At 44.4% G+C, this 27,951-nt stretch overlaps 2 protein-coding genes across 5 annotated transcripts in view; one reads left to right on the top strand and one right to left on the bottom strand.

The window, feature by feature from the left end:
- The window catches only part of SH3GL1 (SH3 domain containing GRB2 like 1, endophilin A2), a 58,668-nt gene extending 55,329 nt beyond the window's left edge, over nucleotides 1–3,339 (top strand). For all 3 annotated transcript variants that reach the window (XM_066634928.1, XM_066634929.1, XM_066634927.1), the window contains one exon: nucleotides 36–3,339. In XM_066634928.1, the coding sequence (XP_066491025.1) occupies nucleotides 36–232 (197 nt within the window). In that variant the 3' untranslated portion in view covers nucleotides 233–3,339. The remainder of the gene's footprint in view (nucleotides 1–35) is intronic.
- Nucleotides 3,165–27,951, bottom strand: MPND (MPN domain containing). Of its 2 annotated transcripts, none has more exons than XM_066634925.1 (13): nucleotides 27,841–27,951; nucleotides 26,393–26,604; nucleotides 24,195–24,425; nucleotides 22,560–22,692; nucleotides 21,516–21,606; nucleotides 18,584–18,680; nucleotides 18,226–18,298; nucleotides 16,107–16,183; nucleotides 11,413–11,581; nucleotides 9,307–9,377; nucleotides 7,183–7,272; nucleotides 6,585–6,677; nucleotides 3,165–5,710 (listed from the first exon to the last, which is right to left on the bottom strand). In XM_066634925.1, exons 1-13 carry the CDS (start codon nucleotides 27,848–27,850, stop codon nucleotides 5,624–5,626), a joined length of 1,434 nt encoding a protein of 477 aa, XP_066491022.1. In that variant the 5' UTR covers nucleotides 27,851–27,951; the 3' UTR covers nucleotides 3,165–5,623. The 2 variants fall into 2 exon arrangements, with proteins under 2 accessions (XP_066491022.1, XP_066491023.1); XM_066634926.1 differs by having other exon boundaries at nucleotides 21,531–21,606.

The following is a 27,951-nucleotide window of genomic DNA, read 5'->3' as shown; positions in this document are numbered from 1 at the left end:
ACCACCATAACCTGCTTGGTTTGCCTTCTTTACAGCTCACCTGGACCAGCCCTGTTGCAAGGCACTGTATGACTTTGAGCCAGAGAACGACGGGGAGCTGGGCTTCAAAGAAGGGGACATCATTACATTGACAAATCAGATAGACGAGAACTGGTATGAGGGCATGATCAATGGCCAATCGGGCTTCTTCCCACTCAACTACGTGGAAGTGCTGGTCCCACTACCTCAGTGAAGTGGCCTCTCCCCTTCCACTTTTCCTCCTCCTCCCTGCTCGCCTACCTGCCTCTTATGCACTTGCTGGTGCACATCAGAGAGCGAGTGCACGTGCTTAGGGAAAAAGGGGGCGTGCGAATCTGAACTCTTCTTCCTTACATTCCGTGTGGTAACCCAACACTAATTTCCCGTCCAGTGTGTGGGAATGTTTGAAAAGTGTGATTGTATTGGCACAGGATTTGACAGAAGGGAACAAGTCAGTGGGGAGGAGATGAAGCACAACAAAGATTGATATGGAATCCCCCTGCCCCCCTTTTCTGGTGCTTGAACTAGGAATTTCAAGCCAAATGCGCCTGTACTTGTATTCTGCATGTTTCTTGGCTTTGTTTTATTCGTGATTGGGTTATTTCTGTGCTTTCCCCCTTCATGCCACCAAGCTGTTTTTTCCTGATGAGGCACACTGCCCAGTCAGGAAAAATTGGGGGCATGCAGCTGTGATTGTCAAGGATGTTTTGCCCATGGGGGCACCAGACTGGCTGTGGTGCAGCCATGGTTGTGTGTAAGGAAGGTACAAAGAATGCAACAAGAATTTCTGAGCTGCCTGGATTTCAGACCTTATCATAGGAGCATCTAATGTTTAAACACTACCAGAGATCTTATCTCTTTAGTTCTGCTGCAGGAGGTGAAAGCCCTTTCATTCCCTCAAATCATAACAATCTTGGATGTCTCATCTTCCCTGCTCCCCACTTTTTTTCTCAGTTGGGAACTTCAGAGTTGGCTTGGAGGAAAATCAGACCTATAAGTGGATCTGTATGTTGATGGTTAGCAGCAAGCTGGAGGATTTTAAGATTTCCCCTCAGGTTTTGAGAAATCCTAAGGCATCCTGTAATAGTTAGCTACATGTGACCCACTAAGTCTTGCCAATCCATCTGCTTTGAGCTGTTGCCTCAGCATTTTCTTGTGTTCTTTGGGTGACTGTCATACCATCAGATGGACACCCTCCGCTGAACTGAATTCGCTTATAGTTCTTGCTTGAAAGACAACACACCCCCTTTTGTCCCATGCCTTTGTGCCTTGTCCCAGCTTCCTTTTGACTGCTGGGAGGGGAGGGCTTCTGCCTGCAGTGCAGTGAGAGGAGCTGGTTGTACTGCTTCCCCTGCTCCCCATTTTTATTCCCTGCTTTCAAAGCGGTGCATTCCTTCTGGCTTTCTGTCTTTTGAGCTGATGCTTCATTGTGTTCATGAGTATGTGTGACACCACAAATGGCTTGGCTCCCCCCACCCCACCCTCACAATCTTGGGAGCAGCAATTATTAAGAATTACCAAGTTCTTTTACAAGCTCTGTTCCTAGTTTGGAGGTGAGGGCAGGCTGACTGGCATGTGACACACAAAGGCAGGCACTCTGGTGGGGGGAATCCTTGAAAGGATGAGGCCCTTTGATAGCTGTATGGTCCTCAAAAAGCAGATCACATTGGAAAAGGTAGTGCTATATACCAGGGATAGGCTGTGCTTGGGAGCATTCAAAAGCACTCACTGCCCATACTTCCATTTGCAGTTTGATGGTAAATTCAGAACTCTACCACCTTGTTCTGCATTGTTTTGCTTGGCTTCCAAGACTAACAAACACTTTCCCTTCCTGCCTCAAGTACATGTAGCTTTAATTTGTTGCCTTATAGACATACTGCAGTGATCCTTGTGTGTCTCTTAACCCATATAAGGTTTTGTTGTGCAGTATTTGCACACACAAAAAATAAGGAAAAGGAGCTAGCCAAAATCTTGTAAGGGATGCAGTCAGTCCCTCAGTTATTAAGGATACATGTCCCTGCACAGGTTTCTGTGTCCAGTTGGAGGAAGCAGGCACCTCCCCCCCCCCAAAGTGACACATTGATTTGATTCCTCCCACATCCCAAATGTGGGATGTTTCACCTGAGATATCCACCCAATATCAAGCGCAGGAGCCACATGAATTTGGGGGGGAAGGGTGCACAGTGCTTGCCTCAGTTCCCATTTCCTTTCCCTATAGTTTCAACCTCAGGGTTACTTTCATCTTGGTCTAAATTCAACTACAGATGAGAGCAGCTCTACTGAGATTTTGGCTTTCACTGAAATAGTTGGGTGATGTTTGCTTTTAGTGAACCCTTTTCAGTAAACCTTGAGTTTGTATTTTCTCCTTTTGGCCCACACCCCATCTGATTTCTTTACTTTTTCACTGCAGGCAGTGGGACTAAACACAGCCACAATTGATTCATTGGGGGGGGGGGGGTTAATCTGTTCCAGAGTTGCAATTTGACTTCCTCTCCACTTGCTGAGTGAGAGTGAATGGGGCCGCTTACTTTCCACCAGGCCCACCACTTTGGGAGTTGGGGAGAAAGAAGAGTTTCTAATTAGCTTGGGAAAGAATGGGGTTTCCCCCACCACCCTGCAATCTAGCAGTACAACTTTCCTTTTTTCATTCCTAGTGACATTCCCCCCACTATTGCTCCACTACTGACATATGCGTAATATTTATACGTATCAACAAATATCTTTGTAGTCTCTCCTTCCATGTGTGTGATTTTGCCTGTAATCATCTCATAAATGCAGCTTATATCTTGCTATCCACATTCAGTATCTTTTTTGTAACCCCCCTCACACACACACTTAACCAAACATGTTTGCATAGACCTGTCTTTTTCATATATTCTGCTCCTATCATGACCTCTAACTGCAAAGGAGTTTAGTAACAGTGTTGTCCGGTTTCTCCCCCCCCCCTTCTCCTGAGGATGCTTCCCCACTAAAAACTAACTCTTGGCTTGCTGGCCTGATCCTGTTTTGGGGAGGGGATGTTGCAGCAGGATGCAGCTATTTCCATTTGCAAGCTACTACACCCATTTTCTGTTCTTTCACCTCTCCCCTCCCCGCTGCATCGCACATGTACCAGGACCACAGGAACGAAATCAATTTGGGGGATAATAGATTTTTATAAATTTCCTCTAATCCATAGCAGTGTCATTGGAGTGAAATGAGTCTCTCTCTTCTTAGTCTGGACAATTTATTGAAAAACATTTTTCTTTATGAATTTTTTTCCTTGTTTTGGAATAAAAGAAAAACCTTGTATCCTTGAAATAAAAAGTATTAAATGTCCAAGTGTCTGTCTTTTGCTTTTTAAATGAAGTGGGTTGGGCAATTTTTTTTTCTTGAAATAGAGTATATTGCAAAATCTTGTTGTTTTAGATTCACACTTCACTTCCATACATGAAAAGGTTTGCGGCTTAAGGGCATGAAAATGAATTGCTCCTCTCCTCACCATGTCTGTGTGCCACTGCCAGTGTACTTCCTGAATTGTCAGCTGCTTATACAGAGATACATCAAATATCCTAATTTTCCAATATGATGGATTCATTCAGAACTACTTGCTTCAGAGACAAGAGAGGCTAACTGTCCAACTCAGCAGAGAGTGACTGCAAGGTGGTAAAGACAGAGTGGTTAATTATGCAGAGATGCAGCGGGCAACTTCAGCTGGGACAAGTGCTTCTGCTATATCTGCAGTTCAACTGATTGTGGTCAAATTGGCTGCCTGGACTGAGACAATGCCAGACCAATACATTTTCAAGAGTTACAACAGGTAGCTTCCTTTGTGGGTGGTTACTAAAATGTATTTTTCTCTGCACACAGTGCAAGAATTACTACTCCAATGTAGTGCCTGGGGTATGAGAGAATAATGTAAAATTTTTATTCTGGAAAACTGATTTTAATACCTAGTTTCTATTCTCTCATGTCTCCCCCCCCCCCATTTTTGAATGCGAGTTTCTTGTCCCCTGTTTTTCTTTTCTCCACTATTTTCTCCACTATTTGCATGGGGTATGTAAATAAGCTGTCTGTTCTCCAGCTCAAACTGCTTTTTAAAACTTGAAATCTACCGCTTCTATAAATACAGCATCAATGAATACAAACTGGTGCAAGCCCCCATCTGCCTCTTAAAAACAGCTCTGCCATCTATACCCAATGTGCGGCGGCAGTAAAGAAGGTCAATTCTATGCTTGGGGTCATTAGAAAAGGTATTGAGAACAAAACGGCTAATATTATAATGCCGTTGTACAAATCTATGGTAAGGCCACACCTGGAGTATTGCGTCCAGTTCTGGTCGCCACATCTCAAAAAGGACATAGTGGAAATGGAAAAGGTACAAAAGAGATGATTATGGGGCTGGGGCACCTTCCTTATGAGGAAAGGCTATGGTGTTTGGGCCTCTTCAGCCTAGAAAAGAGACACCTGAGGGGGGACATGATTGAGACATACAAAATTATTTATGGGAAGGATAAAGTGGATAGAGAGATGCTCTTTACACTCCCACAAAACACCAGAACCATGGGACATCCACTAAAATTGAGTGTTAGAACAGACAAAAGAAAATATTTCTTTACTCAGTGTGTGGTTGGTCTGTGGAACTCCTTGCCTCAGGATGTGGTAATGGTGCCTGACCTGGATGCCTTTAAAAGGGGATCGGACAAGTTTCTGGAGGAAAAATCCATTACAGGTTACAAGCCATGATGCGTATGTGCAACCTCCTGATTTTAGAAATGGGCTATGTCAGAATGCCAGATGCAAGGGGGGCACCAGGATGAGGTCTCTTGTTATCTGTGTGCTCCCTGGAGCATTTGGTGGGCCACTGGGAGATACAGGAAGCTGGACTAGATGGGCCTATGGCCTGATCCAGTGGGGCTGTTCTTATGTTCTGGATCTGTTTTGTCCCTATCACCCAGTAGCATAACATGTCTAAGGCAGACTGAGAATGCAAGAGCTTTGCTTATCTCAGGAAAGCAGAGGGGCCCTCATTGTACAGATCAAAGGCTGGAGCTTCTTTCTTGAGCATGTGGGGCTTGCAAGTTCTACCATGACAAAAACTCTGTGAAAGACCTCACTTAAGCTCAGGTACTACAGCAATAACTTAGGGCCCAATCCTATCCAATTTTCCACCATGGAGCCATGCCAATAAAGCATGCACTGCATTCTCCAGTGGGGTCACAGAGGCACTTCAAGGTAAGAGAAGGTTTGTTCCCTTACCTTGGGGCTGCAATGTAGCAGCATGGGTGCTATAACGTTTGCTAGGATTGGGCCCTGAGTTAAGCTCAATTACTGTAAATGGGAATGTTGAGCTTACTTAAAGATGCTGAGGCTTAAAAAGATATCTTCCATTTTTCCCAACCCTCCAATAAATAGCTGCCCAAGCACCTCTGAGTCATTCACAGACTCCTAGATTCACAAAAACCTTGAGATTCTGGGGGGGGGGGAGGGGGATCAGAAAGAGTCACCAATGATTTCATTGCTCCAAAATCAAGCCATGTGCTGCTGCTGCAGCAATAATTCATGGATGGCAACATCAGCAGAGGTCATAAGTTGTAGAACTCCTTTAGTCCAGCTTCTTTCAGCTTCAGCTGTTGTGCTTGAGGAGGCTGTAGACCTGTTCCAGGATGTGCCCAAAGCCTTGATCCTTGGGTGTTCTGGAGCCTAAGGAGCCCTGCAAGGAGAAAATCCATCATTTGTGTGCTGGACAGGATAGCTGGTGCAGTCTGTCCTTTTGCCCCATAGTGTCATAACTATATAGAAAAGCCACTTCCCAGTGATCTGATGCATTAATGCATGACACCCCCCCCCCAAAAAAAAATACCTCTGGCCAATGCTGTGCTAGCTAGTGGGGGCTGATTTATGTTTTCTTGTATGATCACTTGACTTTTGGAGCTCAGGTCTAGCAGGCAGCCTCTGGCAGCTGCCAGGACCTACTGCTGATACATACCCATGGGCTACTTGGCTGGCAGCTGTCATTTTTTCCCCATAATACTGTCTATAAAAGTCTCTCTAGCTTGGGCCTCTCTCCACTGAAAGGGACTGTAATCCTTTGTTACAAAATAATAACTGATTGTGATGCTTATGGACTTAGCTTTTTCAATTTAAAAGAAGACAAAAATGGGATTTGGGGAGTAAGATTTTACATATTTCAAAAGTGTATAATTTGGCCTGCCGAAGTGCCTATGAAATTGATTTGGCAGAAGTAAGTCCAGACCTCCCACCCCAATGGGTGGCTGTCAACCACAAACATACCCAAACACCCCAAGCTTTACAACTCTCATCAGCAGAATTCTTCCCTTTCTCTTTAGATCACTCCTAGGAGGAGGCTGTGACAGAGGAACATAAGTATTACCCTTTTCACCATGTCTTATCTGCAATTCTCTTGGTTGCAAGGGTAACCTTGTGAGTGGTAGGATGGCAGAAGGCAGATGCTTATGTCAGTTTGGTTATAGAGAGCTTTGTTTTGCAGAGCCAAAATTGGTTTGCAGCAATGTGCAGCCAAGTAAGGAAGGCTGTTTCTGTCCTTACCCCCTGCTCTTTCTAACCTTGAGTTTGTCCAAATATGTCTGTTCCTGACTCCAATTCTCCTGAAACTTCACCAAATCAGGTGCTCCTTTATAAAATTCCACCAGCAACATCTAGGAGGAAGAAGAGATGGTAAAGACTCTCAATGAGGGGACCCAGAAGGGAAAGATATTCCCATCATGCCTCACTTCAGATGTTCCCAGAAGGACAATTGGTCTGATAACATGCTAATGACAATTTTAATGCCGTTAGGGCAGGCAGTCAATCTCTGCATGATTCAGCTGAGAGATTAGATTTACTACGACCACCCCACTTCCCCAGGTTTCTGAATGGTTGCAGGAATGCATCCAGGCTTTGTGAATGTACTGGTCACCTTCATTTGTAGTGGTGGAGATGGCTGGGATTTCTTGTTTATTAGATTAACAAGGTTATAGCTGCCATGAAGCTGGTTGGTGTATGCAGGAAAACAAACCATAGGTGGGCCTCCTTTGCTTTTTTTGTATCATAACAGTAATGCATTCAGAACCAAGTACGTGAGTGGTGTTCTAACAATATCTGTAGTAATAAACTATGTTGTACATTATGCAGAAGAAGCAACATTCAAATAAAAAAAAATACCATCTCATGGAGAATGTCATTGGTTAGAAATCCATCTTGGACATAAGTGACCTCCACTTCCATGGGGATGCCGTAATCATAAGGCCTTTGCTGAGAAGAAAGAGGAACAGATGTAACAACTTTGAGGAGTCCTTCCCCCATCCCCCCCCCATCTGCCTTCAGAGAAGGAAGTCATTCCTTAGACCTCAAAGATCCCAGGTTCCATCCCTGGCAGTCTTGCACTTATCCCAGAAAGAGAGTTTTGGGACAGCTGATGGACTAACAGATTTATTGTGGCTTACTAGTAATCAAAAGAATGCTAGCCTCTGAACACAGAAGTTCTATTTAGCTCTTATGGTTAATAGCCATGGGCAGACCAGACAGCTGAAACTTGGTCTGATCCATCAATCTTACGTTTGTAGGTTTTACAAACTTCCCATTTCTCCCTTGCTAAAATTGGTCACTAGTTAAAGACCTCCATTTCCCTAAAAGAGACTGAGCTTGTGTCCATGTTTCCTGATTTTTCCATTGTAGTGCAGGAGAGGAGTGGGCAGAGAGGAAAGGCCTAGGAAAGCGCAGCCAGAAGGAAGGCGTGGAATAAAATAGATAATAGCAGAAAAGGGAGAGGTAAAGAACAAGAGGCCAAGGGTGAATGCAGATTGTAGCTAATGGGAGTTGTAACACATCCCATGCAAACACTTGGTAAGCAAATTATTTGTCTTGTCCCTGCAAGGGGCATAGAGAATTGTCACAATTCATAAAATAAATGCTAAATGCCATACAGAGACAAAGCTAACTGACCTCTAAGCTTCATAATCTTAAAAAACAAGCACCAAAACCAACTGACCAAAAGGAGAGAGTTAACAGCCTAATCCTGTGTATGTCTTCTCAGAAGTAAGTTCCATAATAGTCAGTGGGACTTACTCTCAGGCAAGTGTGCATAGGATTGCAGCCTAAATCAAAAAGGAAAGATGTCTAACTAGCTGAGAAAGCTTAAAAGAAAGCAACAAGAGAGAAAATGTATCCTAATTTACCTGTAAAGAGGAAAAGATTCAAATGGAACAGGTGTGGGCAAACTTCCAACTTTAAGGATCCTGGACCTTTAACAATTGTGTAGGAGAGAATTTCAGCAGGCGCAGCTTGTCATCTGTGAGATGACAAGCTGCACCTGCTGAAATTCCCTTTATAGGGAATGCCTGGATGTGGATGACTCACACTCAGGTTGCAAAAACACACATTTCTCACAACTCATACAGACTTGAGTTGTGTGTCAAGAACTTGGGCACTGACTAAGAGGTTTTACCCTAAAAATGCAGGCTCAGATAGACTTGAGTCAAGACTCACTTTTGTGTGTGCTTGCAACTGTTTTGTGTGTGTGCTTAGTTGCTTTTTTTTTTGCTGCTTCCATGACTCAACTTGTTTCTGGAAGACTAGGACTTTAGTCAAAATGACTTAAAAAACTGCTCTGGGAGAGTCATATGGCAGCCCATTATGACTCATGGACAACTCAAGCCAAGGGGGCAGTGACTGAGGACTTGATTCAAGACTCAGTGCTATGGCTCCAGCACATCCCTGACTCTTTCCCTGCTAAATAGAAGAGGAGCACCATTTGAAAAAGTACCTCTTTGCCCAGTTAGCAGGGCTTTCTTTAATTTGGCAGGCATTTTTGTGCAAGAGCTCCTTGTTCACTCCTGTTCTCTGTTTGAGACCTACCCCAAACCCCACAGAGAAGGGTTAATGTATGTCATGTGGTGGTGAGTTTCATGGACCACTGCTCTTAAGATGCTGGGGTTGGGTTGACTTAGGAATGGCTGGCTTCTGCATTCATGGCAGGGGAAAAGCTCCATTCTCCAGGCACTAATCTGGGGACCACTATTCAACTCATAGATGCTCAGAGAATTTAATAAAGTTGGCATGGCCAGCAATAAAGGCTCGGCAGAGATACTTAATTCTACAGTGATGGCTACTGACTGGAGAACAACTGAGTCATGAATCATGAAGGTGCTTCCCACAAGTTGCCATGAGGGATATTTACAGCTCAAGAAGGAGCACGAGCGGCCATCCCTGGCCTTAGCCACTCTCTAGATTCCCTGTGCTGGCCCATGAAACAGGAATTGCTCTCTTGCTGGGCACTATGGAACTTACCTCTGGTGGGGGCATAACCCAGAATGGAGAGATCTTAGATTCCATGCCCTGGTTGCCATGGAAGTAAGGACCTGGAGGGGTACAAGATAACAATGCAAAGTTGAGTGTCAAGGGGTGATCTGAAAATCATGTGATGCATTCACTTCGCTGAAGTCTTAGCTGCTCTAGGCTTGGTAAGCACCTGGATGAGAATACACCAGTTTGAATTCCATGATGGAAGAAAAGTGGGATATAAACATAGGTAATATTAACCAGAAATTGACCATGTCAATTTGGTGCCAGGGGTGGAAAATCCAAATGAGAAACCCTTCTCTCCACCGTAATGATCAATTAAATAAACGATCATTTTCCTCCCTTTTAATGGGCTGCCCTGATCACATATGCAGTGGAAACTGTTGCTGGGTTTCCTGTAGCTTGGGATCAATTAGAACAACCCATAAAGACAAAATGTTGTAAGACAGGGGTGTCAAACTCATGTCATACAGTGGGCCAAACAGTATTCATGACACCTGCTGAGGAAGTGATGATGTCATTTGGCAGGAAGTGATGTCATTAAACAGGTCAAAAGCTGAAATAAGCACTCTGTAGGATCTCATTAGTTGCAAATGACAGAAGAGAAAATACAAAATCTTGATCCTATCTCAAGATATGGGGGAGCCCAATTATGCAGGCCACCCTTTCAGCAGTGAGACCTCAGCATTGCTCAGCAGCTGAGAGCCCAAGGGCCAGATAAAAAGCTTCTGCGGGCTACATCTGGCCCCCGGGCCTTATGTTTGACACCCCTGTTATAAGAGGTGGCAACAAGGTTACATAAGAACATAAGAACAGCCCCAATGGATCAGGCCATAGGCCCATCTAGTCCAGCTTCCTGTATCTCACAGCGGCCCACCAAATGCCCCAGGGAGCACACCAGATAACAAGAGACCTCATCCTGGTGCCCTCCCTTGCATCTGGCATTCTGACATAGCCCATTTCTAAAATCAGGAGGTTGCACATACGCATCATGGCTTGTAACCTGTAATGGATTTTTCCTCCAGAAACTTGTCCAATCCCCTTTTAAAGGCATCCAGGCCAGACGCCATCACCACATCCTGTGGCAAGGAGTTCCACAGACCAACCACACGCTGAGTAAAGAAATATTTTCTTTTGTCTGTTCTAACTCTCCCAACACTCAATTTTAGTGGATATCCCCTGGTTCTAGTGTTATGTGAGAGTGTAAAGAGCATCTCTCTATCCACTCTGTCCATCCCCTGCATAATTTTGTATGTCTCAATCATGTCCCCCCTCAGGTGCCTCTTTTCTAGGCTGAAAAGGCCCAAACACCGTAGCCTTTCCTCATAAGGAAGGTGCCCCAGTCCCGTAATCATCTTAGTTGCTCTCTTTTGCACCTTTCCCATTTCCACTATGTCCTTTTTGAGATGCGGCGACCAGAACTGGACACAATACTCCTGGTGTGGCCTTACCATAGATTTGTACAACGGCATTATAATATTAGCCGTTTTGTTCTCAATACCTTTTCTAATGATCCCAAGCATAGAATTGGCCTTCTTTACTGCCGCCGCACATTGGGCTGACACTTTCATTGACCTGTCCACCACCACCCCAAGATCTCTCTCCTGATCTGTCACAGACAGCTCAGAACCCATCAGCCTATATCTAAAGTTTTGATTTTTTGCCCCAATGTGCATGACCATACACTTACTGACATTGAAGCGCATCTGCCATTTTGCTGCCAGTCTGGAGAGATCCTTCTGGAGCTCCTCACAATCACTTCTGGTCTTCACCACTAGGAAAAGTTTGGTGTTGTCTGCATACTTGACCTCACTGCTCAACCCTGTCTCCAGGTCATATATGAAGAGGTTGAAGAGCACCGGTCCCAGGACAGATCCTTGGGGCACACTGCTTTTCACTTCTCTCCATTGTGAAAATTGCCCATTGACACCCACTCTCTGTTTCCTGGTCTTCAACCAGTTCTCAACCCATGAGAGGACCTGTCCTTTAATTCCCTGGCTGTGGAGCTTTTTCTCCACAGTCTAGAGGTTCTAGACCTCACCATGGCGGAGAGGACAAAAGAAATTATGAACAGGGGAAGGCACATCTACTTACCACAGATGAGAGCCAGGCAGGGTTGGAAGCTGTTATTGGTTCCCTGAAGCTTCAGCTGATAATCCATTTGAGTGTCAATGTCCTGCAGGGATGGGAGGGCATGGCTGAAAGGATGGCTGTGGTACCAACCCACCAGAGACAGTCCACGCATAAAGAGGTTCTGGCAGATCTGGAGAGGAGAGGAAAAGAATCTTATCTCACAGCTTTCTTTGTCTTTTGCTTTTTACACACAACAAAAATTAAATTTGTTGTATTTGTCTTTAGAACAGTGGTTCCCAACTGTCGATCTGAAACCCTCAGTGGCTTGTGACCCAATTTTTGGTAGGCCATGAAACTGCCAGGGCGGATTAGGCTATGCACATCAAGGGTTAAACAAGCTGCTACTTGGGGGAACACTGCTGCCCAATCACCATTATAGCCACACCCCATGGCATTTATAAATCAGGCAGCAGCCTCTAGGGCCTCTAAAAAGCTTGGGAACCACTGCTTTAGAACATTATAAGATTCAAAGAAGAAATGGCTTGTTCCCAGTAGTGGTCAGTCAGGTACCTCTGGGAAACTTATAGGTAGGGCCTGAAGGAAATAGCCCTCTCTTGCTGTTACTGCTCAGCAACTAGAATTCACTGAACATTGCCTCTGAACATGCCTCTGTACACTGCCTCTGAACATGGAGGTTCTATTCCTAACTATCAAGGCCTAACTATCAGAACATAACAAGAGCTCTGCTGAAATCGGGTCAGAGGGCCCAGCATCCTATTGCCAGAGATGAGCCAGATGCTGCAATGGGAAGAAGACCATGAATGACAACCCTCCAATGTTTGCCTCCCCAGCATCTGGTACAGCAAAGGTACACTGTCTCTGCATATGCGGTTCCAATTAGTTATAATGACTAATAGTTGTGGATAGGCCCAACTTTCTCCACAAATGTGTCCAATTCTATAAAGCCATCTAAGCCATCAGCCATTTCAGCCATCAGTGCATTTCAGAGCAGTAAACATCTTTCTATGATCTCAAAATGTGGCCTTCCTTCAAAAGCTAAACATGTTGGTCCAACTTTAGCCTCCTGTTTTCACCCAAGGCTCAGTTATAAAGCATCTGCATGCTGCCTATGGCATAGCTTGGATTCTGTACAGATGCACCTTCCTCCAAGAGTGGGGATAAGTGTTTCTGTTACATGGCAGGCTCCCTTCCCCCTGCATGCTTTATTGCTTGGTTGGTGTTCCAGCATGGAGTTTTGCCCTACTTGGCCCCTGTTTGCCTTTCCTCTCCCCTCTGTCTAAATTTAGAATGTAAGCTTCTTGGTGCCAGCAACTGTCTTATTTGTAATGCGTATGGTAAAACACCTGTGGTCAGTGATGCTGCCATCAAGATAATACATGTGTAAATTCAGGTGGGGAAGCTTATCTTGGACAAGTTTTTGAAGAATCCAATAATAAGGCTTAAGCAGCAAAAGGAATACTGCAGGCAATTAACTTAATTGCTGACATTTAACAGAAGTAAGGCTGAGCTCACTGTGGATCCATGCTTGTCCCTTTTTGTGCAGATGTAAAGACTTTTAAATGGAACTGAGGTCAAGAGCAACCACTTCTGCCTGTTTCCAGAAGACACAGGCTGGGCAGAGTGCTGACTAGCTGACCTTTGCTGCAGCAGCAAAGCCACATCCCTTGCTCTCGGCCACAGCAATATTTTAAGTGGGAAAAAAACAGTTGTTTTAACTGCTATAAAAATCCAGTCTGTTTGCAATTTTTTAAAAAGACCCAATACATGTTCACCATTATTTATTTACATGATTTCTCTCCTGTCTCATTCTAGGAGGACTGGCAGGGCAATGGATGAACAGGCTGGGCACCTGAAAATCCCAAAGTCTGCCCAAACAGGGGAAAAACACCTTGCTGGTATACAAATCAAGCAATAAGGAGTGCAGTGTAGTGGAGCTTGTCCTGCTACTGAAAAACGTATCCCCACTTTTGGAGAGAGGTGCTTTTGTACAGAACTCAAGCCTCATAGGCAGTCTGCAGATTCTTGGGTAAAAACAGGAGGCTAACACTAGAACAACCCACAGAAAAGAAGCAGTGGGAGGAGGGCTGATACGTTCCTAGCTCTCATGGTTGGAGGGAAAAAAGAGTGGTGAAACAAGTGCCTGCTTAAAAAGAAATTAGAAACAAGAAAAGATCAAGAGCAGGATTAGTCACAGAACACTGCAACAAATCATAAGCATTAAAAAAAGCACACATATACACACTTCATAGAACAACAGGAAATTGATAGCAATTCTAACATGTCTATTTGGCAATGATGTACAAAAATTCCACAATCAATGCAATAATTGCCTCTGCTTGTACAATTTTTCTCATTTCCTTCCCCTGAGGATGTCCGCTTCCTGACTATACAACAGTGTTGTTGCAACATAGTTGTAATTCATGTGCTCTGCATACAAAAGGTCCCAAGTTCAGTCCCTGCTATCTCCAAATTAATGGAGCTTAGAGAGCAGAGCATAGAAAGTCAATCTGAGAAGGTAGTGTTGAAGTTGTTGATTCGGCACAGGACAGCTTTGTATTTCACTGTTCTTTAAAACTGGAGCCCTTCTTCCACCTCAGAAGGTTTTCTTTTGTCTCAGCAAAAGAGACAGTTCTGGGCATGTTTCTTGACTGGACGGAGACAAGATCAGAGCAGTGACTCACATAGATTCACACAACTCATGCAGAAAGTCCTGATACTGGTCAATCAATTGATCTAACGTAAAAATTCTCATTCTGGCCTAGTCTCTCCAAAAGAAAGATTCTCTCCTAATTTTTAATTCAGGGTTGCCCCACAGAGTTAATTTAGCATGTGTAAAGGGGATGGTAAGGCTATGGATGGTAAGGGGGTGGTAAGGTAAGCATGGTAAGGTCTGCTCGCCCCAATGGGTCTCCTTGGACCTGCGCCACCTCTGGAGGTGGTGCAAGTCCGCGGAGGGCAGAGCAGTTTGAAGTCGCTCGTTCTCTGTGGGGACGGGGGTTGGGATCCGGCATAACTGCTGGGTCCCATCCCTGCCCCAGCTCCCCACACACCCGCCCCCCGGGGCTGCCCGTCGCCCACTCTCCCCCCACCCAGAAACGCCCCCCTCCCGCCTCCTCCCTGCCCCCACGCTACCGTTGCCGCTTGTGTTGGAGCGGGTGCGCTGACACAAGCAGTGGTGAGGAAGCCGCCACGGAGGCTTCTGCCGGCCTCCGCGAGTCGGCGCATCTGCATGCGCTGACGCAGCTTCCTCCCACGAAGGCGCAAACATGCTTTATGGCATGTTTGCAACCCTCCCGGAGGACTTATGCCAGCCTATGTGCCGGTTAGGATTGCATCCTAAAAGAAATGCCTGGTAATATGAATTAAGATTTGGTAGGCCGAATCCATCTTGGGTACAGGAAAGTTGCATTTTTAAAATGGAAATTCTAGGCTGTGATTCTCCCCACACAAATTTCCTGAATAATGAATAAAATTTATTGAAATATTTGTTGGGTATATGAATAAGGATAGTTAAGACATAGATAATCCGCGGAATTATGTACCCATACCCTTTATAATTTATACTTATCCAATAAGGATATAGCAGACATCTATCTTCATGGCTCTTCCCATTTGAAATATAAATCCCTAAAGCATAATTTCTATAAATTTCATTAATATATTGTAGTATTATAAGCTTCATCAGACCAAATCTAGTTTTCTTTAGGTAAATACCTTTGGGCACATTCCTAACCAGGTCTACACAGAAGTAAGTCCTATTTTGTTCAATGGGGCTTACTCTCAGGAAAGTGTGGTTAGGATTGCAGCCATAAGTCCCATGCCAGTCCAGAAAGAAAAACAACAACTAAAAAACCCTCTGTGAAGAAAACAAAAACAAGAAAAGAAAGCCAACGTAAAAGTTAAGAAAACAGGAATGAAAAAAAGAAAGGAAAAAGACAAAAAATCCTACAAGGAATGGGGACAAATGACAATTCATAACAACCAGTGTCTTCTTACGCTCCTCTCAATTGAATTTATTTTATAACGAAATATTTTTAAAAGCTCTGTTATCACAATTTGCTGATCAACAGCCCAGTCCTGAGCTGCCCGGCACGCAGGGCTGTCGTGGCACCAAAATGGCTGCCGCGACATTCTAAGCACAACCAGGCAGCCGGAGGCAGCTCCTCAGAAGACGGGGACATTCATCCCCTTCCCCCGAGTAAGGGGAGTAGCCCTGCAATGGGGCTACTTGTCACTGCATTGGCTATTTAGCCGGCACAGAATCAAGAAGCCTCGGGTTGGATCACAAGGCCCAACATAGGACTCCAGATCCAGTAGAGCTCGTCTCCGCCAGTCTCACCCCGCTCCCCCACCACACCTTCCCTCCACCCTCCCCCTGCTTCCCCCCCTGCCCTGACTTACCTCCCACCACCCAGCACTCCAAGCGAGTGCCGGCACTGGGCCAGCACTAACCCCAGCAAATGTGCCTTACAGCACGTTTGTGATAGTGCACAACAGCGCTAAGCCAGTGCACCCTGCATTGGATTGGGCTCTAAGTCCTAGCAAGCTGGCAATGTGCTCAAAAAGTTGGCTATCTGCCCAGAAAAGTAGGAAAAAATTACAAGCTCTCTTGCAGCGGGTTAACTCGATGATTGCTGGATCATAGTCACTGCTGGACCAGCTCTGACTTTCCATCCCTGTAGCTGCCTCCTCACCTCCTCTTCCACAGCAGCTGCCAACTCCACATCTCCAAGGCGCGACCGGCAAGGAAATGCCCTCAACACTGTCAGCACTGCAAAAGAATCCAGGAATCAGCGGCCTTGAATGACAGGATCAGTCCAAGCTCTCTTGGTGCCTTCCTCCTGTGTTAACTTTTTAACATAAGGTGTGCATACATGTATGTGTTCTAACAAGACTTAAAAAAATCTTTGTTATATTCTAAGCAAATCTTTTTGCTATATTCTAATCTAGTTTTTGCTATATTCTATGTTTTGCTATATTCTACTTCAAAGGTCCCCACCCTGTGCTGATAGCAATGTAGCCAAAACAGAACCATCCACAGAATACAGAGGTTTCTGTGTATTCACTGAACTCCAGAGGCCAGCAGAAGAAAGAAAGAAACCAGCCAGCCAGCCACATTGGACAGAAAAGCCCCAAATGCTTTGCATCCAGGTTAGCTAATGGTGAGAGAGAAAGAGAGAGAGAGAGTCTGGATTCATGGGTGCTAGGAAACAGGGAAGGATTTTGAGTATCATTTTCACAGCAGAATTAGGAACTACATTTCATAGCTGACAGTGTGAAAGATGAAAGAGGAGAGTTTAGAGCCAGAGCGAAGAAAAAATTGGGAAGATTGATGCAGAAAGCAAGACAGTGAGAGCAAGTTAGAGTGTGAGAACAGTATAAAGCAGGCACGCTCACTCTAAAGCAGTGTTTCTTAAACTGTGGGTCACAAGCCAATTTCAGGTGGGTCCTCATTCCTTTCAATTTTTTATTTTTAATATATTATACTTGATGCTACCATGGTATGTGACTGCATTTGGGGAAATGTTGCAGATCTGTACTTTTAACAGGCTACTAGGTATAAGCTTTTAACAATGATAGTAAATGGGACTTACTCCTGGGTAAGTGTGAGTAAGATTGCAACCTAGGATTGTTGAAACTCTTCCTGCTTGGTGATGTCACTTCCAGTCATGACATCATTTCCAGTGGGTCCTAACATTCTCATTCTAAAAAGTGGGTCCCAATGCTAAAAGTTTGAGAACCACTGCTCTAAAGCAATCCCCATTGAGTACAATGGGACTTATTCACATGGAAGTGTGCATTCTGCTGCATTTTGTTCCAAGGCTCGTTTTATAATGTATGTCTGTAAAACTGTATTTTGCAGTTTTAAAAATGTATTTTACATTTTGTTTTTTGGGGAAAAAAGAATATACTAAAAAAGTGGAGTTTTTAAATTTGCAAAACAAAAACTTGGAAATTGAAAACATTTTATGCAGTGTTCATTGTTAAATTCCAACAGGGGACCAAAATCCTCTAATCAAGCAAACGCCTTATTTCCTCGTATGGAAAAATTAAGTTGGACAGATTTAAAACATTTGGGGATTTTGACTTGCAATGAGATTTTATTGATTTGTTTTACTGAAAATATTTGCATCCTGCTTCTCCAAAATTCACAAGGGTTTGTGTCAAAATGAAACAAGATTTGAAGCAATAAGAAAATATCAAAACAGTAACGAGTAATCCACCAGAAGCACGCAGGAGCATCTGAGGTTGCTGAGTCAGATTCAGTCTCTGGATCTAATTGAGTTTTATCGTCTCTACCTGGCAAGGGCTCTTTTATTTTTCACATAATTCACATACCCTGAGGTGTTTGAAAATGGTGTTATTTATTTTACTCAGAAGTAAGCCCATTGTGTTCAGTAAGACTTACAGCCCAATCCTATCCACACTTTCCTGGGAGTAAGCCCCACTGACTCTAATGGGACTTACTTCTGAGTAGACTTGCATAGGATTGGGCTATGAGGCTTGTAATCCTTTCTTACTCACTGGAAACAAACACCTCTACACATACCTATTAAAAAAAAATTCCCATCCAATTTCCACACAATTTGAAACTTGTAAAACTATGACTAGACTCAGGGCCAAATCCTATCCAATTTTCCAGTGCCGGTGTGCGTATGGGGTATGCACTGCTTCCTGTGTTGGGAAGGCAGTCTTGGAGGCCTTCTCAAGGTATGGGAACTATTTTTTCCTTATCTTGGGGCTACTTTGTAGCTACCCCAGTCCTGGAAAGTTGGATAGGATTGGATCCTCAGTCTTCTCAATAGGACTTACATTGACTGCTGATGTCCCATCGGCCTCCCAGGTAGCCAACCACCTCACTCTTTGTTAAGTGGCTGTGGAAATCCTAAGAAAAAGAGAAGGGCAGTATACGTAAGGCAAATCGACATGAGAAGAGCCCTGCAATTTCAGATGGAAGGAGGCCCCTTTTAACAACCATAGCTATTAGCCACTGACTGACCAATGAATCCATGAACTTGCCCCTCTCTTAGTGATCAGCAGCCATCATCACATCTTGTAGTAAGTTCTGAAAGTTAATTATGCTTTATATAAAGGCGTCCTGTCTCATCCCCACTGAGGTACCTCACTCCATTTCAGCTAGGAAATTTGCTCATAATTCAGCAGCACCTACCAGTAGGAGGAGGACGTTGCTAGAGATGGCAACATTGAAAGGCTGAAATTTGTTAAGGGCTGCGAATGAGGTCACTTCCACCAACGTGTGGGGATTCCTAAAGAAGACCAAAATTTGAAATCATGAGAACTAAAAACATTGTTTAAAATGGATGGAACAAAGCGAACATACATTGGCAGAAAGAGATTGGGAACTGGCTCATCAGTCAGAAGGTGGCATGGGGAATCAAGTGATAATACAACCTGGAGTCTCAGGACACAGCCTGAGGGCACCTGATGCAGCCACCTCACTGAAGCTAAGTGAGTCTAGGTCTGGATGGGTGAAAATTATGCAAGTGGAGAGAAATTTTGGTTCCTTCCGCCCTCATGATAGCAACACCCAACAAAATTGCAACAGAAGATTCAGGTCCAACAAAAGATGGATTTTTCACACATCAGAGAGTTAGTTTATAGAATTCACTGCCTCATGAGGTGGCACTGACCCCCAGGCCTAGAAGGCTTTGAATGCAGACAAGACAAATTCATGAAGGAGGGAGGTCTATCAGTTACTATTAGCGTTGGCAGTAAATGGAACTAACATGTTCAGAGGTAGTGTAAGTCTGAGCCCTAAGTACTAGGGACCAACAGCAGTGGAGGGCTTTTGCCTCCATTATTGCTGGTAGGCTTCCTGTATCAGTAACAGGACAGTGAGCTAGACAGAATGTTGGTCCATTCCAGCAATGCATGGCTGATGGGAAATGATCGGCTTGGATATGGCTGTGAGTGAGCAGTGTGGGTGAGGGCCACCCATACCAGTGTGGGTATGTACCTTATAAATTTAAATTCTGCAGTAAACTTGAATTCTGTGTCCTGAGGGTAATCATGTTTACATAGCCTAATTCATTCTACTTCTGCTAGTCATGGGTAAGGTCAAACAGTTAAGCAATGGTGCATTCCCTCCACATCATAGCTAGGGGGATCAAGTCATTCATCATCTCAAGCGTAGAAGCTACAAGAAGTGCAAAACTCCTTATTGTTGCAGGGTGGTGGCAATTTTTTAAAAAGTATGTCTCAGTAACAAGCAAGAGCCCTAACTTTTTCTTGGGAGCAACATGGTTCAGTGGCGTAGCTAGCCCTGGACAAAGTTAAAAATGATGCCCTCCATGCCACACCCAGAAGCACTTCTGGATGTGACATCACACCAGCGGTTTTTGAAAAAAAATTGAAAAATTTAAGAATCCTGTTGCCCCCCTTCTGCTCCCCCCCAAGAGGCATGAGCAGTGATTGGAGTCTCTGGCCACTCACTTCCCTTGCTCCACTGCCTCCCCAGCCCCCTCCAGCTTGCGCCCCAATCCCCCTGGGAGCAAGTGGCAAGAGATTGCAATCGCCGCTGCCCCTCTTGCAAAGAGTGTTTTTTTCCAGCACTTTTTGCAAGAGGCATCAGTGGCAATTGTGGGGGGGGGGGGCAATTGCGCAGGTGGGCAGCCAGGCTGTCGCCCCCAGGCAGCCTGCAGCCTGGTGCAATTGCTACTCCTGCATTCCCTCTAGCTACACTACTGATACGGTTGTGATTTAATCCAGTATTCTTCACCCTTGGGATTGTGGTTGAAGAACTTACGGGGTTGTGGCAACTTACAGGAATGAAATAGTCTGAAGACCACTGGACTAGAGAACCACCAGGTAAATAAGGTGGCATCTGGTTCAGATACGAAGAGATACCCCAGTCCTGCTCAGGTTCATAGCTTTCACTATTGCCAGGCTTTGTGGCAATTTTTCTGCTCTCTCTGACAAAAATATTTGGCTACAGTGAACAGCGCTTGGAGGGCAGAATTGATGGTCTTTCCTTCTTTCCTTCCTTGCACAAAAAAGGTTGAAGACCACTGATTTAGGGCCCAATCCTATCCAGTTTTCCAGTGCCAGTGCAGCTGTGCCAATGGTGCATGCACTGCATCTTATGGTGGGGAGGCAGTCACAGTGGCCCTTTACCTTGTTCCCCTACCTTGCAGCTGCATTACCTTGCGGTTGCAAGGTAAGTCACATTTGTTCCCTTACCTTGGGGCTGCATTGAGGCTGCATGGGTGCTGGAAAACTGGATAGAATTGGGCCCTTAATCAGTAGTGTTACATTATTTGGTTTCCACCACCTTTGCGGTGGTGGCTCCATTGTGGAGGAATTCTTGCCAAAATGAAATCTAATATACAGTAATTTTAGATTACTGAGCAAGTAACTCAGGGCAGCTCACGCAGCTTTTCTTCAACCTATTTCTATCCTCACAACAACCCAGTGAAGTAGACAGATGAGAGAGAGAGAGAGAGAGAGACTGCTCCAAATGCATCCAGCGAGTTAGATGGTCTAGTAGTGGCAATCTGACCCTCCATCTCCCCATCCCTAGTCCAATACTCGAACCACTTACATGATGCTGATACATATAAAGTGTTCTTCTAATTCTTTTTTACACAGGACAAGATCAAACACTAATTGAGGTGCATTCATCAGTATGGACCCAGTCAATGAGATTTTTTACTTTCCTTCTTCAAATAGCAGGCCCTATGCAGCATTTGAAAACTGCCTCTATTTCAAAGATTGTTCAAAGGTCAATGGAGGTGGGGAACTGCTCTTTGAAAAACACAAATAATGCTCCCTCAGGCATGGGGAGTGAGGTGCACAATTCTCTTGTCCCAGCCATAGATACCTTTACAGTTTTACACCCTAAATCCAGCAGGCATGTTTCAGGAAACTTTCCTAACATTTGTTGAGCCCCTTTCCCTTTAATTTCTCTCTATAAAAATATTTCGGTTCTGACCTTAAGGACTAACATCTCTCTCTCTTCCCTCCCCTCCTTTAATCACTAAAGGCTAATATCCTCAGGTAGTTTAATTCTAACCCTGCGGTAATTCCACACTTGAGGCACAGTTACAAAATACACACTCATCTGGGTATGAAGAGGATAATACCTTTGCGTAGAGTACCTGGCAGAATCCCGACTCCCCAAACTACAATAGCGAACTGGGACACGGTTCCTGCTGTCCAACCTCTTGCCGTTGTCTACAAAACAGACCACCAAGTGACTACTGAGACATGCATCAATCATGAAATAAAACACTTTTTAAAAGTATTAATTAACTTTTTTCCTTCATATAGTTTCTGCCTTTTCTCTGGCAGGGCTCCTGGGTACAGATTTGATAGATGCAGTTTTCCCCAGCACAGAAATTCCCTTTTTGAAGCAAATCAATAGTGGTGGAGCTTGGATACAGGCCAACAGGTTCTGGCTGGATTATTTCAGTTTACTCAGGAACATACTGCAACACATTGTTTGAAAGACATGAAGAACTTTGCAAATCAAGAGCCTTAGCATAAAATGCTAAAACCATGAAAAAGAATGAAAATATTCAGTGTCAAAAGCACTTTGAAACCTTTGAACAAAATCCTTTTCCTGCCATTGATATTTCTTTGATCCCACTAACTAACCAAGCATTTCAAAATGACAACTCTCTTATATTTAGTGGGGGGAGGGAGAGAGAAACTGGCCTTGTTCATCCAAAGCAAGCAAATTTTCCTCTGGTTTTTTGCTGGCATCTCATTTGTGTTTCTTTTAAGATTGCCAGTCCATTTGGGACAGGGAATGGGTTTCTCACTCCTTTTACTATGTAAATAGCTTTGATAATTTTTTTAACTGAAAAGTGGTAAATAAATATTCATGGTCATGTATAACTTGGAATGTACATGGTAACTTTTAGAATATTGAATAGGTCCCCCCCTGTAAAAACGGTTGCTGATTCTCTCCTGAAAAATTACTATGGAGAATCTAAGCAAAACTGTTATGAATATGTGAATTAAACAAATGCAAATTGAATAAAGGCTTTAAAATGAAAAAAGAAGTCAGAATTTCGAAGTTACAACCTAAAAACCAAAAGCACAGAAGGACTTGGACAAATCCAGATCTTTGTTCTGAATCTCCCATTCAAGCTTTGTTCTGAATCTCCCATTCAGTGCATTACCTGCACTGTGCAATTCGACTGGGCTTTTGCCTTGTTGCTTCCTCATGGACTCTGAGAGGGTGGACTTAAGCCCCTTGGCTTCCTCTTCCTCATCCTCAGGAATTTCCTCATCTTCCCCTTCACTCACCAAACTCTAGATAAAAGACAGACACAAAAGCAGGTCAAAACTGACCTCTCTCCATTGTTTCCTTCGCTGGGTCTACTCTACAGTGGCACCCAAGTAGTGGAATACCTTTTCCCTGGATGTGAGGCTGGCTTCATCATTTCAACTGTACCACTAGTGATGGAAAATGTATCTGTTAGTCTTTAGGGGCTTAAATTCATGTTGATCTGTTCTTAATTACATTTTTTTGATAGTGTTTTCTGGTGCTATATACAGTTGAACATTTTTGGATATTTTATTTTGTGTGTGTTTTAAAATGTTCTGAGCTGCCTTGAGCACCTCCATTGTAGGGGGGAAAGCTGGGATATGAATATTTCAATTAACTAATCAAATAAATAACTATCTTGCCTGCCCCCCTGCCCCCATTAATTTGTTCCAAAATTCAGGAAGGTACAGCCCTTGCAAGGCCATGAAGTAATAATAAAGTCAAGTGTCCCTAAACATATGCAGAGTGCCATTCCCTCAATACAGTCTGAACTCTATTCAGTGAGAACAGGGATTGGGTTGTCAGAACTGTTCCAACTGCTAAATGTCACATTTTGAGAGCATGGCAAGATCAAAACACTCAATCCAGGTGAAACATATTTCATTGACAGATTTGGCCACAAGTAAAAAGTAGGTTTGTGAAAAGACAGGAACTACAACTCAATGACTGAGCATCTGCTTTGCATGTACAAGGCACCAGGTTCAATCCCTGGTATCATCAGAGACAGCTGGGAAAAGACCTTTATCTGAAATCTACTCTGACAGTACCAAGCTAGATAGGCCAGTGACCTGAACCAGGAGAAGACAGCTTCATACATTTTGGACCTGGAATGTTCTGAATTATTTTGGAATAAATCTTTATTTATGATTTTCCTCTATCTAATTAAAGATATCCAGTTCTTTTCCATTCATATTTTTAAATTTACGGATGTGTCTTGATCACATAGCATGTTCGTATTAATTATGCTTCATTGGGTTTAGGTGGAAGGGGTATGATACCAACACAGGAGGTGATAATAATCTTGCTATTGACCTCCAAATGAGTTTTCTATGAACTCATAAAGTATTTCTTCAAATTGTTTCTTTGACTTGCCAATGACATTTGTAATACAACAAAAACAAGACAAACCAGGCTGAAGCAAACACATTAATTCTCCATATGACTGACTTAACCTACCTTAATATAATATGGTTTGCAAAACAAATGATGTTGAGGATTGAAAAAAGTTGATACTGGAATTCTAGAACACAGGTCTTTTCAGAGCCACTAACGTTGTTTACTGCCCCAAAAACTCCTGTGAATCGTGGTTGCCAAGGCATCGAGATCCCCATTTTAAAATCTCAAGCCCCATCCTGCACCTGTCGAAGAACTACAACCCTCAAAGTTCCCTGGGAACAGAAGTTCAACAAGTTTAAGCCTATACAGGAATGTGAACATGCTCAGCATTTCCACTGAGGATAAGGACAGGCAGAAAATGGGAATTCACCTCCTCTGCAGTAGGAGCATTGGGCTGGTATTTCTTCAACCAGACAGCCTTGTACTGGTCTAACTTCTGGCCCTTGTATTTGACTGATGCCCAGCCGCAGCCTGACTTCTTGGCTGGATTCACAAGCTTCTTGCAGTAAGTCGCCCAGGCACTGGGTGAGTTGAAGACCTGACCTGTCTCCTGCCACACGATTTTCCCATCTGTCAGCAGGTCACCCAAAAATTTCTTTCCCTGGGGCAAGCGAAAGAGAAGACCCGTCAACAAGACATGATGCCATCTTTCTTTCTGGTTCCTGCAAATGAGGATGAGCCTTCAGTATGGCCCAGCTCCTTCCATTCACCAGGTCAGCCAATGCTCTCCTAAAGCGAAAATGAGGAATCTAATCTATCCCCCAGACTGACAAAATAAATTAATAATCACACATCTATTTACCATGTTAGTGTTGAAAGTGCTTATTGTAATATTGTTTAATCCCTATAATAACCCTGTAAGGTAACCCAGTATTATTATCCCCATAATGCCAGGATAAGAGTAATTTAGAGTTGTTGTAGTGGTTCTAGAATTTGACTTAAAAGATTGAACCTGGAAGATCCATGTTCAAATCACCACTCAGCCATGAAGCTTCCTGGGTGACCTGGGGCCTCATTAGCTTCATTAGACCTCTTAGTCTCATCTCCCTCACAGGGTTGTTGTGAGGACAAACAGGAGGGGAGGAACTATGTACACCACCCTGAGCTCCTTGGAGGAAGGGTGGTATAAAAAAGTGAAAAATTAAATATAAAAATGCACAAATTATGCAAATATGGATCTGCATTGTGGGGATAAATGCTTAATAGAGAGCATTGAAACAAATGCTTCCTGAGCACAGTCACTAACACTATGCCATGTCTTGAAACCCCTCAAAAGAAACTGGCTCTTTTACAGTAGACTCTCTTTGCTATTTGGAACAGACCTAATCCTACTGGCAGGGATTCAGATTTTAAACCATGATCCTGGGGATACATTTTAAACCATGGGCTACAATTGACTTTGTGCACTCAGCACCATCTTCAGGAAGATAAAGAAACAGGAGTGTGCAACTATCAGCCCCTATTATCAGCTGGCAACATGAAGCCTCTAGATTGTCCAGGCCACATATAAATGGCAGGAGTCTTACCTTGTCTAGTCAATGGAGCAGAATGCTCTCCAGCAACCAACCTCAGAGAGCACAAGCTGGAGGATCACCCTCTAGATCAGCAATTTTCAACCTTTCTCATCTAATAGCGCACTGAAGGTGCTAAAATTGTCAAGGCACACCATCCGTTTTCTTTACAATTGACAAGGGACACCACCTTGCTGGCTGGGGGCTTGCATCCCCCAATGGCACTACTAATAAATGACCCTTCCTCCCACACTCCTGCAGTGCACCTGTGGACAGTTCATGGTACACCAATGTGCCACAGAACACTGGTTGAAAATTGCTGCTCTAGATCTAGATTATTAATACTTTTATACTGCTTTCCACAAGACTTGTTTATAATGTTTCCACAGGAAAACAAACAAACCAATAAATAAAGTGGAAACTCTATAACAGCCTTCTAAAGATTCTGCAATAGAAAAAACCCAAATTCTGGATCAAGAGCTGACTTCCATATGCTGAATAATCTCCAAATGTAATGGTTCATTTTACCTAACTGTTGCTGCAAAGCAGCAATGGGACATAGAGAATGCTGAAGCATCTAAATGTGAAATTCCACCAACTGTTCATGTTCACCACCAAGCTGATCTCCACAGCTACAAGAATCTTGGTTGGTTGGTTTCTGGAGAAATGAAAGCCAAGATCATCAGAATGCTGGAATCAAGGCTGGCCCAAGACCTTCTGACACCTGAAGTGACATGCTAAAGGCCCCCCTTATCCGACGATATGCCAACCTCTGCTCTTCCCACTCACCTCCATATTTCCTCCTCTATCTCCCGTTTCCAATCCAGGGAGTAGAAGGAGAAAGAGGAGCACTGGAGGCAAGTAAGCAGACAGAGATGAGCATCCCCCAACAATCTGTTGCCTGGTGCATTTCAGTTGGTCTCATGGATGGGCTGACCCTGGCTGGAATCTATGCCAGTATACAATTCTACACACTTGAGAGATATGATGTTGAGCTGTGGGGTGCACACAGGTCTGAACAACAAGGAAAAGTGTAACAGAAGCTCTGTTCTCTCACCAGATAGTAAATGGAGAGGACCCCTTCTCCGGGCTCAATCAGCCCATCCTTGAGGAGCACACGCAAAGTGATGCCTCGCCGGGTTAAGATGCAACAGCCCCGGCCAACTGGGATGAATTTGCCCCCACTCTCTGGATCTTCCAGACTTGTCTCCAGCTCCTCCTCGTCCTCTTCCATGCACTCATCACCTCCCAAGGATTCTGCATCCAGGACTGAGGAAGTAAAAACAGAGTGATCTGGGCTGGGTGAGGAGAAAGGAAAACTTGTAAGACCTGAGTTTAAATCTCCTCTGGCCATGAAGCTCACTGGGTGACCTTTGGCCAGTCACTCAGCCTCAGGAGGTTTCGAGGATAAAAAGACAGGACCTGTAGATGCTGACATTCCAAATGGGATGGAAACATGAATAACAATAATTAATAAAGTGAGACGTGCTTGTGAATTGTAAATGGGAGATCTCCACAAATGCCTCCCTGGAGGAATAGAAGTATAACCGTTTTGGGGAAGGGAGGAAGAGATCTCGTTCTTGGGCAGATACTTTCCCTCCTGTGCATCAGAAATGGTGAGGATCAATGCCTACATGCATTGAAAAGGCCATTGAGTCCCTCAGGCAGTCTACACATGCTCAGAAACACTCTTTTCTTGAGAGATCTTGAGGATCTCTTTTCTTTGGGTTATCCCTCCCTCTGGTGCTGAAAGAAGGTTGGACCTGAAATCCTGAAGACCCTCTAGGCCAGTGGCTCTCAAACTTCTTAGAGGCAGTGATTTTCAACTTTTTTCATCTCACGGCACACTGACAAGGCACTAAAATGGTCAAGGCACACCATCAGGTTTTTGACAATTGACAAGGCATACCAATTGACCATTGACACATCTCCCATTGGCCCAACTAATAAATGACCTTCCCCCAAATTCCTGTGGCACACCTGTGGACCTCTTGTGGCACACTAATGTGCCACGGCACAGTGGCTGAAAATGGCTGCCCTAGATGCTGTCTGGTTTATAAATGCAAATGGCTGTGGCTATACTTGGGATTGGGCAGCAGTGCACCCTCTTCTGAGTAGCAGCTTGTTTAACCCTTGATGCACTTAGCCTAATCTGCCCAGGCAGCTTCGCGAAGCACCAAAAATTGGGTCATGACCCACTGGTGGGTCTTGAACCCAAATTTGAGAACTGCTGCTCTAGGCAATCCACACCTGCTCAGAGCGAGATGCCCTTTTCGACTGCACCTCCTGAGCTGAAGGCTCCAGCTTGCGCATAGACCCCTGACCGCTCTTCCCGGGAAGCCCTCCTGACCTTAAGCACTCTGCACGTGCTCAGAGGCAGCCCCTTTCTCACTCCGGGCACGTGCTCTCCTGTCCGCGGGGCTGGAGTAAAAGCAGATTCCAGGGACCGGGCTGAGTGGAGGGAGGGGATGGATGGGGGGGCACGAGGACTCCTCTCGCCGATACCTGCAGCCATGGTCCCTTCTTCATCCCCGGCTCCGCGGCTGCATCCTGACTGCCGCGCCCGCCTCCTGCGCTCGCCGCCTGCCCAGCGCCGCGTCACGATGCGACTGCCGA

The sequence above is a fragment of the Tiliqua scincoides genome, chromosome 8 (genome assembly GCF_035046505.1).
Source record: "Tiliqua scincoides isolate rTilSci1 chromosome 8, rTilSci1.hap2, whole genome shotgun sequence".
NCBI lineage: Eukaryota > Metazoa > Chordata > Lepidosauria > Squamata > Scincidae > Tiliqua > Tiliqua scincoides.
Note: the sequence above shows the minus strand (reverse complement) of the source record. Positions and strands in the feature narration are given on the sequence as shown.

Excerpts from the sequence above, each read along its gene's own strand:
- MPND (XM_066634925.1), bottom strand. Across the intron at positions 24,426-26,392 it reads TCCTCTCCATTTACTATCTG|GGAAAGAAATTTTTGGGTGA; the intron begins GTGAGAGAACAG and ends CGCTTGCCCCAG. Across the intron at positions 11,582-16,106 it reads CAGCTGCTGTGGAAGAGGAG|ATCTGCCAGAACCTCTTTAT; the intron begins GTGAGGAGGCAG and ends TCTCCTCTCCAG.